Genomic DNA, 11,889 nt, shown 5'->3' on the forward strand with positions numbered 1-11,889 from the left:
GCTGCAGAACACCCAGCAGCAGGAGCTGGGGGAGGGGAATACAGGGGGAAAAACAAACAAACAAACAAATAAATAAATAAATAAATAAGTGAATGAATAAATAAATAAATAAATAATCCTGGGAGAGTCTAGCCCCCTAACATGAATTTCAAAGTGGAGAACACAGGATGGGCCTGGACTCTGCCTTGAGATGTCACCTGTGCCTTATGATCTGTCTATTTTGAACAATCTAACAATAAAATGAACCCTAAGGGTCTCAGACTCCTCTGTCTAGTCTAGTGCAGATGGCTTCTATGTGGGCATTCCAGACCCAGCACTGTATTTGTCCATTCATTCATTCATTCATTCATTTTCAGGGCATCCCTCAGCCAGTGCTTTGGTCAACTCACGGCTATCTATTGATCATCTACTAAACCACTATGGAGCTAGAGATGAGCGAATAAAAGTTGGTTCCTGCTCTCAAGGGCTTAGGAAAAGCTGCGTGGAGAAGACAAGTAAACCATGAGCTAAACTAGCTATACCAAACCTGTTGCTTGGCATCTGGTTAATTCCCACTCGTGACAACTCCATGTGTTACAAGGTAGAACTACTCTATGGGATTATCTTGACCAATTTTACTGATGCAGATCACCAGACCTTTCTTGGGCAGTACCACTCAATAGATCAGTCCATTCGAACCACCAACCTTTAAGTTAAGTAGTTGAGTACAAACCATTTAAAGTCACCTAAGGGCCACTAAGGCAAAATAAAGGGTGTATTAGTGCATTAGTGAAGGTGAAGGAGCTCTGGTGGTACAATGGTGAAGCATTTGGCTATTAACTGAAAGGTTGGTGGTTCAAAGCCACCCGGTGGTTCCCTGGGACCCACTGCCATCAAGTCAATTCCAACTTCCATAAGTCAAAGTAGAACCCTCCACCCCAAGGTGTCCTGGTGGTGGAGTGGGTTTGGCAACAGGTTGCTAACCAGACGGTCTTTCATGTAAACCCACCAGCTACTCCTCAGGAGAAAGAGGAGGCTATTTGTTCCTGTAAAAGTTGATAGTCTCAGAAATGTGAAGGAGCAGTTCTGTTTATCCCATTGGATCCTTACAAGCTGGAATTGACTTAATGGCAGTGGGTTTGGTTTAAATATTTTACAGGGCATGCTTCCACATCTTTCTCCTGTGTTTGATAGGTTCACGATGCTGACCTTTGACCAAACGTGCTAGCAGCCAAACACTTTAAGCACTGCACCACCAGCCAAAAAAAAAAAAACCCCGTGGATCAGTTCTACACTGTCACATGGGGTCACTAGGGCTGAAACCTTGTAGATGGCACCCAGCAACAATCAAGGTAAAAGCAGAAATACAAGAGTGATTTAGTTCAACCAAAAAACCAAGCTCACTGCCACTGAGTCGATTCTGAGTCATAAAAGGAACACCAAAAAAAAAAATTTCTCATGAGTGCACTACTGTTAGGTGGAGGAGTGAGTACAGGTTTTCTAGGCTGAGGAAGAGCCCTGGCCAAGGAATAGAGGCTTAAAAAAATGAAAGTAGCGGCTGGTTGGAAGCTGTAAGAAAGCGACAGGGAGAGCAGAATCTGATAGGGAGGAGACAAGTAGAATGAGAGCTACAATTCCCACCCCACTGAAATGTATTGAACCTTGGTGGCATAGTGGGTTATGCATTGGGCTGCTAAGCTCTAGGTCAGCAGTTTGAAACCACCAGCTACTCTTCAGGAGAAAGATGAAGCTATCTGCTTTGAGAATATCGACAGCCTTGGAAACCCTCTATGAGTCAGACTGGACACCATGGCAGAAGAGTGTTTGCGATTGAGGGAAAGTCAGCTGCTCAAATCCACTAGCTGCTCCAAGGGATACAGATGTGGCTATTTGCTCTGGCAAAGATTTATAGTCTCAGAATCCCTACACAGGGTCACCATGAGTCAGAATCAACTTGATGACAGTGGGTTTGTTTTTCTGCCATTGAATTGGTTTATTTTATTTTTTGTCACTTCCTCCCTTTATGGCCTTGATCAAGTCTCTTCACCACTCTGAGACTCTGTATCCTTATCTGTAAACAGACTGTCATGGAGATTCCATGAGAGAAAGTATATAAAGTGCTTAGCCCTGTACCCTATATAGTAGGAGTTTTATTTTAAAATGGGATAATAAGAATAAAGGCAGGAATTCAACTAAATTGTTCTAAAGGCTGAAATATGTCTATCGCATTGGATCATCTTTAATATAGTTCCTCATGTTGTGGTGAACACACTGCATCCACATCCCTGTCTTCTCCCTGGTGAAGGCGGTAGCCCCCAACCATAAAATTATTTTTGTTGCTACTTTATAACTGTAATTTTGCTACTGTTATGAATAGAGTGACCCTGTGAAAGGGTCATTTGGCCCCCAAATGGGTTACGACCCACAGGTTGAGAACTGCTACATGAATTTGCATTTGTCTGGAAGAGAGCAGAGGCATTGTTCGTGGGTTTGGGGAGTTTGACAGCTCTGGGGTGAAGAGCCAGCACCTCCACTTAGGAGTTCTGTGATCTCAGACAAGCTCCCTAGCCTCCCTAAATGTTTCCCCTATCTGCAAAATGGGATAACGGTGCCTTTCTCAAATAAGAAACTTGCATGAGATAACAAATGGACCCGTCCTGGCAAAGAGGAGGCAGTCAGCCAAGGCAGCTATTATTGTTGCAACTAAAAGCTTTTGCTCCTAACCTTCGGGGCTTTAAAGTTTATTTGTTAAAATCAGACAACAAGGCCTCGTTAGAACCACCAATGAGAAACCATTCCCACACATGAGGCATGCGACATGGGATGAACGCATTGGAGCCAGTTTAGCAAATGCTCTTTTTTCCTCAGAGCTACAGGAGGAGACTCCATTTAGGGCTAAGGGTCCAAACCATTCACTTTTACAGAATCCCTTCCCTCTCACCAGGTCCAAATGCAAGTCACATGATTGAGCGATGTATATGCATAACAGGAGTCTGCCCAGACACCCCATCAGAAGAAATAGTGCTAGGGAAGGGTAGCTGGAGTCTGAATGAAACCCTAGAGCAGCAGTTCTCAATCTGTGGGTCGTGACCCCTTTGGGGGTCCAACGACCCTTTCACAGGGTTCGCCTAAGACATATTTCTGATGGTCGTAGGAACCGAGACACTGCTCCTCTATCTCAACCTTAGCACTGTTGTCGGCTTTTTACGGATACTGTCGCAAAATGTAGTAATGTAGTTTACTGTTGTTATTATGACTGTTATTGCTACACCATGCTTCAAGCAAAATTTTATTTATTTGTAATTAGAAATAAATATTTCACAATATATAATTACATATTGCCTTTGTGACTAATCCCTATGCTTTATGTTCAATTTGTAACAATGAAAATACATCCTGCATATCAGATATTTATATGATGATTCATAACAGTAGCAAAATTATAGTTATGAAGTAGCAATGAAATATTTTTATGGTTGGGGGTCACCACAACATGATGAACTTTATGAAAGGGTCGCGGCATCAGAAAGGTTGAGAACCACTGCCCTAGAGCTACAGCCAAGCAATACCCCTAGTTATGAAATGGGCATCCAGCCTTCTCTATAGCTCCACCCACCCCACCGTCATCTCGTGGTTCGACCCCTAAGAGAAAGGCTACAATCCTGAGATGGAAGGTGCTTCATCTTCAAAGTTGGATTGTTTATCCAAGGAATTGTAAGTATTTGGAGTCAGAAATTGGACGGCAGAAAGGAGCAGATGAAGTGAGTACCTTGACAGGCTGCAGATGAACCGCAACTGAAAGCTTTCAAGCTCCTAAGCATGGACTCATGTACAAGCAACGCAACTCCTTAGCAGCGAAATGGTGCATGCCAACCACCACCAAACAATTCCCAGAAGCCCGGCTACATTCTACATCAAGACCTGCTTCTAAGAACTGAGGAGCAGTAGTGGGTTACCGGGTGGGCTGCCAACTTCAAGATCAGCAGTTCGAAATCACCAGCTGCTCCAAGGGAGAAAGAAGAGACTGGCTTTGTATTCCCATAAAGAGTTTTAGCCTCAGAAACCCACAGGAACAGTTCTGCTCTATCCCTAGGGTCACTATGAGTGGGAATCAACTCAATAGCAAAGAATTTGGATTTGGATTTTTTCCCCCAAGAACCAGATATAAGGGGAAAAGGAGCAAGCTTCCCAGCCGCCAGTTTTGCAGGTCATTCAGGACAAGCCTGTATGCTGTTTCCATGGAGTTGCTCTTTCTCTGGAGTCAGTGATGCCAATTCTAGCAAGAGAGAAGTCCCCTCAAGAGCTCACCTAGCAACCTACCCTCAAACCAGGAAAAGGAAGGGCTCTATCAGCCGCAGAGAGCTGTGGTTTGGGGGTCTGGTCAAAGCAAGTTTCATTTCTCACACTTAGTCCTCAAGAACAAGTTGAAGGAAGTCGATGTTATAAAGAGACTGTAGGCGAGAGGTTCTTAGAGCTTTCAGGGTCAAGGATCCATTTGAAAATCTACAAGGCTATTAGATCAGGTCCACAATCTTTACACACGGTTTCAGGTAGGGGTCCATTATTGTCCTGAAATTATGTAAGATGGCATTCAGGACAGATTTGCTATGGATAGATATATTGGTGGTAAGTCCATTTACTTATTACCCTCAGCAAGAAGTGTCTTTAAAACAGTGGAGATTCACAAGCCTCCGAATCAACAACCCAAACCAAGCAAACAGGCTGTTTTCAGTCAATTTCAGCTTACAGCATCAACCTGATACAGAGTTTCCAGGCTGTTTTGGCAGCAGAAAGCCTCATCCTTCTCCCCAGGCGTGGCTGGTCGATTTGAACTACCAACCTGGTTAATAGCATGAGTTCTGGAGTTGTAGATACTTGATTCAAATTTCAGCTTCACCTTACACTTTCACATTCATTCACCACCATCAAGTGGATTCCGACCCATAGGGCAGAGAATAACTGCCCCTGTGGGTTTCCAAAAGACTGTAACTCTCTCCGGGTGTAGACAGCCTCATCTTTCTCCCACGGAGTTGCTGGTGGTATCACCAAATAGTTCCATCACCCCAGCAGGACTTACCTCCCTGAACCTTGTTTCCTTTGGAGTCATAATCACAATGCCATCAAGGGCGGTAGAACTTCCTTCCCCACCCCCACGCTAGCATGAGGCAGTTGTTGAAATGGTTTGAGAGAATTTATGTAAAAACCGTTTTCCAGGCACCTCAGCAGGGCAGAGTTTGCTTTTGGGAGGCAGGCTTGGGTGAAAAAGCAGACTTTCCCATTTATTTGCAAGATGGGGAACCTCGGCCTGTTTCCTTATCTGTAAAATGGGCAGCACTGTCCTTGAGCGTTAATTCTAGATACTCCCAGCGGCCCCTCCCAGCCCCCCCACCCCCAATCCCGTTTTAGTGTTTCTTCCTCAATCTCCTAGTCCAGAGGTGTGTTTACAAGGGGCCGGGCTTTGAAGTGAGACTTGTGGACTTGGGTATGAACTCTGAGCTCTGCACTTCCGAATGCTCACGTTTCCTGTCTGTTAAATGGGCAGACTGCTACCGCCTTCACCAGTGAGAAGACAGGGATGTGGATGCCAGCGCGTTCGCACACAGAAAGCGCCCAGGAAATCTTTCTTTCCCCCTTCTCCCCATACAAAGGTGAAGAACTCTTATTGTTCACTTGATTTCAGTCCCACCTCGTGTTGGAGGCACCGGTCAAAAGCGAGGCGGGGAATTCAGGTGAGGAGAATGAGAAGGAAAGCTGGGGGTGGGGTGGGGTGGGGTGGGGTGGGAAGCAAGCACACTGACGGGGGGAAAATGTAAATCGGCCGGGTCCTTGCTTACCGGCTGCACTTGACACTGCGCTCGCTCCGCTCCCGCGCTGTTCTGCCGCAGCCCCCGCTGCCTGCACACCCCCCTTCTTGCTGGTCTTCTTGAAGCGGGAGGCGAGCGAGGAGCCCGCCCCCGCGCCCCGCTGATTGGCCTAGCCACCCGACTCGTCACGCTCTCTCCTCTCTGTGGCCAAAGGATCAAAGCAACCCCGGCCCTGGGAGGGCGGAGCAGGGGCTGATGTGATGCCCCACGCACCGCGCCGCCTCGGCTTGGGGCCCAGCCAGACAGTTCCACAGCCTCAGGTCGCTTAATGAGGCGGCAGGCCTTATCTCCTGCAGCGTGGAGGCCCGGAAGGCAGATTGCACAGCTGCCCAACGGCCCGAGCGCCCGCTGATCCCAGGTTGAAAAAAAGGGCGCAATCTGCCGGTCCTAGGGAGTCAATAACCTTGAGGCCAAGCTGCACGCGCGCGCGCTCGAGAGCGTGCAGGGAGGAGGTGGAGCACTGCAGGATGCTGCCAAATGGGTAAGATTTGTCTGGATTGAGGGATGGAGAGCGTTTTCAGGGATGAGTTGGGTTAAGGGTCAGTGGCATTTCAAGCTGCCCCCTTTTGCGTTCCTGGGGGAGAAATAGCCGAGTGTGCCTGTCCAACTTCATTTCCCTTTCTCAGTTGCAGGCCATCAAAGTTGAACCTGAACATGAATTATGTGTAGCTGATGGCAGAGCTGGTAGGCCCACATTTTCCGGAGGCATGGGAGGGATTGGATGGGTGGGATATGTTAGCTGGAATTCAGAATGTGGGAGAGGAAATCTTATGCCAGGTGACAGCAGAGGCGAGTGTAGGGTATAGGGATGAGGTAGCTTTTGACTTCTTTCTGCCCATGGCCCAGTCTTGACACCTGAAAGATCCACGTCATCAACCCGGTTGCTGGGTAGAACAGAGAAGCTTACTGTACCCCCCAAGGGAACTAACTGTTCAGGCTAAGGGTACCAATTGCAGAGGCTGGAAGTGAAATAAAGGTATGTGTGTTCTTGAGACCCTGTAAGAATCTGTGAACAGGGTTAACTTTGAGAAGGGGGTGTACTTGAGATGGGACCAGATTAATAAGGTCTTATTTATTCCCACAAATCTGTGAGCTTTTAGATTATTCAGCTCAATTTTAAAAGCCCAGTATCCATTCCACACACTAGTTTGCCTGGAGGGTTAGCAAGGGTTGGATGGGGCTGGCTCCATATGTACCCTGCTCACACAAGACACTGGCCAGCCCCCTGAGGTTGTAACTGCCAGTCTAAAAAAAAAAAAAAAACCACCAAACCCTCTGCCATCAAGTTGATGCCAACTCATAGTAATCCCAATGGGCAGAGTAGAAGTGCCCCTGTGGGCTTAGGAGATCCGAACTCCTTATCTTTCTTGCATGGAGTGGCTGGTATATTTGAACTGCGGAGCTTGCTGTTACCAGCCCAACACACAACCACTACACCACCAAAGCTCTACTATTTTAGGGCAGTGGGGCAATTATATACCGTAGCAGATCAAGGGAGATAATGTGGCCACAAACTGCTTCCCTGCAGCTGCTACAATTACCTTTTTTTCTTTTTCCCCTCCCCTTTTCTTTTACAGTTCCCATTGAGATGCGAGGAAGACAGAGCCCAGGAACCGCACTTGGGGCTTCCTCCTGCAGAACACTAGGTGTTTCAGAAAAGCCTAAGCATTTTGTTACATTTAACTAAACGATCCTTGTCAGTTATGGCTAGCATCATTGCACGTGTGGGTAATAGCCGATGTCAGAACACACCTTTACCGTCTTGGGTCCATTCCATGCTGATGTCCCTGGGGAGGAGCCTTGGTCCTTTAATGGCCAATTTGTTGGAGGGAAATTTGAAGTTGTTCTCAGGGAGGGTGATGCCAGCTCAGGGGGAAGAAACCTTTGAAAACTGGCTGATCCAAGTCAATGGGGTCATGCCAGATTGGACTACCTCTGACAAGGAAAAGCTCAAGCGCTTGAGGAAAACCCTAAGGGGTCCTGCCCGGGAGGTCATGCGCTTGCTCCTGGCAGCCAACCCCAACCTAACTGTGTTGATTTCCTGCAGGCCATGAAACTGATGTTTGGGGAGTCTGTGAGCCGTGTGACTGCCCATGGTAAATTTCTGAAAACCTCACAGACGCAAGGGGAGAAAACATCCCTATATGTGATCCGTTTAGAAATGCAGCTCCAGAATGCTATTCAGGCAGGGGTCATAGTTGAGAAAGACGCTAACCAGACTCACTTGCACCAACTCCTCCAAGGGGCTGGGCTGGACACAACCCTGAGACAGAGGCTTCAAGGTTTTCTCAGGATGTATGCAAATGAGCAGGAGAGTCTTCCCATTTTCCTGGAGCTAATCAGGATGCTCAGGGCAGAAGAGGATGGGGAGGACACGTTTGCTAACCATAAGCAGCCCAGAAGAGCTGAGGCAATCCTAGAAAGGGCAGTCAGGACTGTGGCATTTCAGGGCCCTCAGCAATTGACAGTGCTAACTGTGAAGCGAAAGAGATAAAAGATTCCCCTCCATGACTCAGATGAGGATGTGATCCTGGTAGAGGCTCAGGACCTTCTACTTTCATCCACGGGTGCTCCTCCCTCCAGCTACAGGGCCAGACCTCAGGATTGGGTGCTGGCCAATGACTCCCCCAACAATTCCTGGGTCCCATCTCCTACCAGTGGTGGTTCTGGGAATATGAATGATGGCCCTAGGGATAAACGTAGAGCCAGGAAGAGGAAATACACAACCTACTGTTCATATTGTAGCAAGCATGGTCACTCAAAAGAAACTTGTGTTCATGAGCGCAATAAGGCCCAGGTGTTTGAGAATCTGATCATCACCCTGCAGGAGGTGACACCCAGAGGTGAAGCTGTCTAAAGAGGCTCCTGCAGAACACATTCTCCCCTCTGAGCCTAAATGAACCTTTCATGGTTTTCAGAGTCCAGTGGTACTGTGGGTGGGGTGAGTGTGAAATAAACCACAAAGTCTTTTTATTTGGGAGCAAAGGAGAACAAATCTTAGATACCATCACAGTAGAGAAGGATGGCCTATCCAATGTCCCTGCCCACTCCTCTGCCTGCCTAACAGTCTGCTCTCCGAGTGTGTTTATTTTCTTGTTGACTTTACTCTCTTGATAGAAGTATAACTCCTTGTTAACCCTTCAAAAAATAAAATACAGAAACTGAAGTACAAATTACCTCAAAATCTCCACCCACTGATGTTCTTCCTCCAAGATATTTACTTGTGTATCCTGATAAATATATGTATACATAAATGTGATCCATTACAAGAGGCATTATTTTAATACTCTTTCTTTAAACCAAATAATCTGCACTTCAATAAATGTATACTGACATCTATTTTAATGTCTCTGTTATATTACTTTAAAGGAAGAAATAAAATAAATCAGAAAACTATGAATAAATTCTATAATTAAGAGTAATACCATGGGATAGGGTTTTTTTTTTTTAAATCAATTTATTGGGGCTCATACAACTCATCACAATACATAGATCAAAGGGATAGGGTTTTTTTTAATCAACCTCAGTTTATTTGTGAGGAAAGGATTTGGTAATGGGCCATCTCCCAAAGAGCACGTTATCACAATTAACTTTTGTAGGTCAGAGAACAATAACTGGGGAGAACAGGGTATGCTTCTCGTGGATTTAATTGTGCCTCTCCCTTCAAAATTTGATCTTTAGTGGGCCATGATTCTCAGTGATTTGGAAGTCACAAAATGAATCGATGTGGCAGTTATGTACTGATCCCCCAATATGTGATCTGATAAGCAAATCCATTGTAAGAATATTAGTTTGGCATTCAGCGCCCTTAAATCCATCATATTCCTGATCCAATGTAAGTAACATTGCCCAGCATCTTTTATCTTACAAGAGATACAAGGGGAGAGAATCAAGTAGAAAGAGACCTATTATCACTAAGAAAGAAAAGCTTACCTTTTGGACCTATGGTTTTTGTACTGGGAACCTCCTAGACCCAGGGGAAGATTGATGCCAAGACATATGGAGACACCTAAAGAATACCAGACCAGCAGATGCTAAAGGAGCCAAGGCCCTTCCTCCGACATTGTAAGCCAACAGCACTTTACAGCTGTTGCCCTGAATTTGGTCATCAAGCTTCCTGAACTGTGAAGAAAATTAATTTCTGCTTGTTAAAGCCACCCACTTATGGCATTTATTCTAGCAGCACTAGATAAATGAGATAGACTTTGGAACCAGACAAGAGCGGTATGGCTCTAATAGATACCTAAAATATGGAAGTGGTTTTGTAACTGAGTAATGAGTAGAGGCCAAAAGATCAAATAGTGAAAGCTTAGGCTTCCTTGGAAAGACTGCTGGTAGAATTATGAGCAACAAATATAGTTCTGGTGAAGACTTACAATAAAATGAAGATCTGTAATACGGGAGACAGCACAAATGTTGAGAAGCAGCAGCAGGGAAGGGAAATGGTAGCAACAGCACCAAGAGATCAATGTAAGCACTTAGATTTGACCCATGGAGCAAGAGACTTCAGCACATTTAGGCCAAAGCTTATTCATAGAAGCACTTATCAGTAGAAATAAAGAGCTTTCTAACACTGAGTCAAGCAAGGCAGAGGCCAAGAAAACAGGTCTCACTTTTTGAGACCAAGAAACCAAGAAGGAGAAGCTGATGAGACAAGTAGCACATGACGCAGAGCTTCTTCAACCTCAAACAGTCAGGCCCTCTGGGGTCTCAACATGTGGGGGGCCATGGCTTTGGAGGCTCCTAAGGATGTGGTCCCAGCTCCTAGGTTTCAAAGAATCAGATATTCACAAGCTTGGTGGAAGGACTGCCATGCCTGAGGGAGCAGAATGAGGTCTGCCAGGTAGTGGGAGTGGGATCACCACTCAGGCAGGCTAGGAGAATACCCAAAGACAACAGAGCAATGTTGCAGTTCCAGTGGGCCTGGAAAGCAGAGATAAAGCCCAAAGTCGAGGGACCTCTACCCAGAATCCAAAGGGCATGTCCAGCACCAGAGTCTATAGGGCAGGACCACTGTGTACATGGTCTCAGAGAATTGGTTTCAAGCTTTGTAATGTGGCAGTTATGTAATGATAATGATGTTACCCTATGGGTCCAGTTGTGAGGATTTTTTGTGTTCTTGACATTGAGTTGTAATCCACACTGAAAGCTTTAATACTTGATCTGCATCAGCAAGTGCTTCAGTTCCTCCTTACTTTCAGCAAGTCAGGTTGTGTCATCTGCAATATTGCAAGTTATTAACAAACTTTCCTCCAATCCTGATGCCACATTCTTCTTCATAGAATCCAGCTTCTCTGATGATTTCCTCAGCACAGAGATTGAACAAGTATGGTCAGAGGATACAACCCTGATGGACACCTTTCCTGATTTTAAACTATGCCCTATGTTCTGTTCATATAACTGCCTCTTGATCCATCATATACAAGTTCCTCATGTAGATTGTGTTCCTCATGAGCACAATCTACTGTTCAGGAATTCCCATTCTTCTCAAGGTTATCTATAGTTGGTTCTGATCCAGACAGTTGACTGCCTTTGCAAAGTCAATGAAACACAAGTAAACATTTTTCTGATATTCTCTGCTTTGAGCCAAGATCCATCTGACATCAGCAATGATATCCCATGTTCCACGTCCTCTTCTGAATCCAGCCTGAACCTCTGGAAGTTTCCTGTCAATGTACTGCTTCAACCATTGCTGGATGATCTTAAGCAAAATTTTACTTGTGTGCAATATCAATGATATTGTTCTCTAGTTTGAGCATTCTGTTGGGTCAACTTTCTTTGAAATGGGCACATTTATGGATCTCTGCCAGTCAGTCTACATTCGACCATTTAAAAAGGTAGCATATGGACAAGAACCAGTGGTACTGAAGGAAGAAGTCCAAGCTACAATGAAATCATAGCCAAAAAACAAGGTTCTAGGAAGTGATGAAGACCAATCGAAATGTTTCCACAAGCTGCTGAAGCACTTGTCTATGCTAGGAAATTTGGAAGACAGTTACTTGACCAAGTGACTGGAAAAGATCTATATGTGTACTCATTTCCAAAG

The 11,889-nt window shown here is 45.5% G+C and overlaps 2 protein-coding genes across 2 annotated transcripts in view; one reads left to right on the forward strand and one right to left on the reverse strand.

The window, feature by feature from the left end:
- The window catches only part of SLC25A53 (solute carrier family 25 member 53), a 9,883-nt gene extending 4,010 nt beyond the window's left edge, over window positions 1-5,873 (reverse strand). Inside the window, exon 1 of the mRNA XM_004717728.2 lies at window positions 5,814-5,873. The gene's annotated coding sequence lies outside the window, so the exon portion shown is untranslated. The remainder of the gene's footprint in view (window positions 1-5,813) is intronic.
- A 260-nt stretch (window positions 5,874-6,133) lies between these two features.
- On the forward strand, window positions 6,134-9,146 carry ZCCHC18 (zinc finger CCHC-type containing 18). Its single transcript, XM_013008628.2, is given in 4 exon segments — window positions 6,134-6,324; window positions 7,421-7,874; window positions 7,877-8,675; window positions 8,677-9,146. Coding segments are annotated over 3 exon segments (1,194 nt in total). The 5' UTR covers window positions 6,134-6,324; window positions 7,421-7,546; the 3' UTR covers window positions 8,744-9,146.
- Window positions 9,147-11,889: the final 2,743 nt, after the last annotated feature.

Source organism: Echinops telfairi, unplaced genomic scaffold, assembly GCF_000313985.2.
Source record: "Echinops telfairi isolate 266 unplaced genomic scaffold, ASM31398v2 ScPeMD7_47;HRSCAF=170, whole genome shotgun sequence".
In the NCBI taxonomy this organism is placed as follows: Eukaryota; Metazoa; Chordata; class Mammalia; order Afrosoricida; family Tenrecidae; genus Echinops; species Echinops telfairi.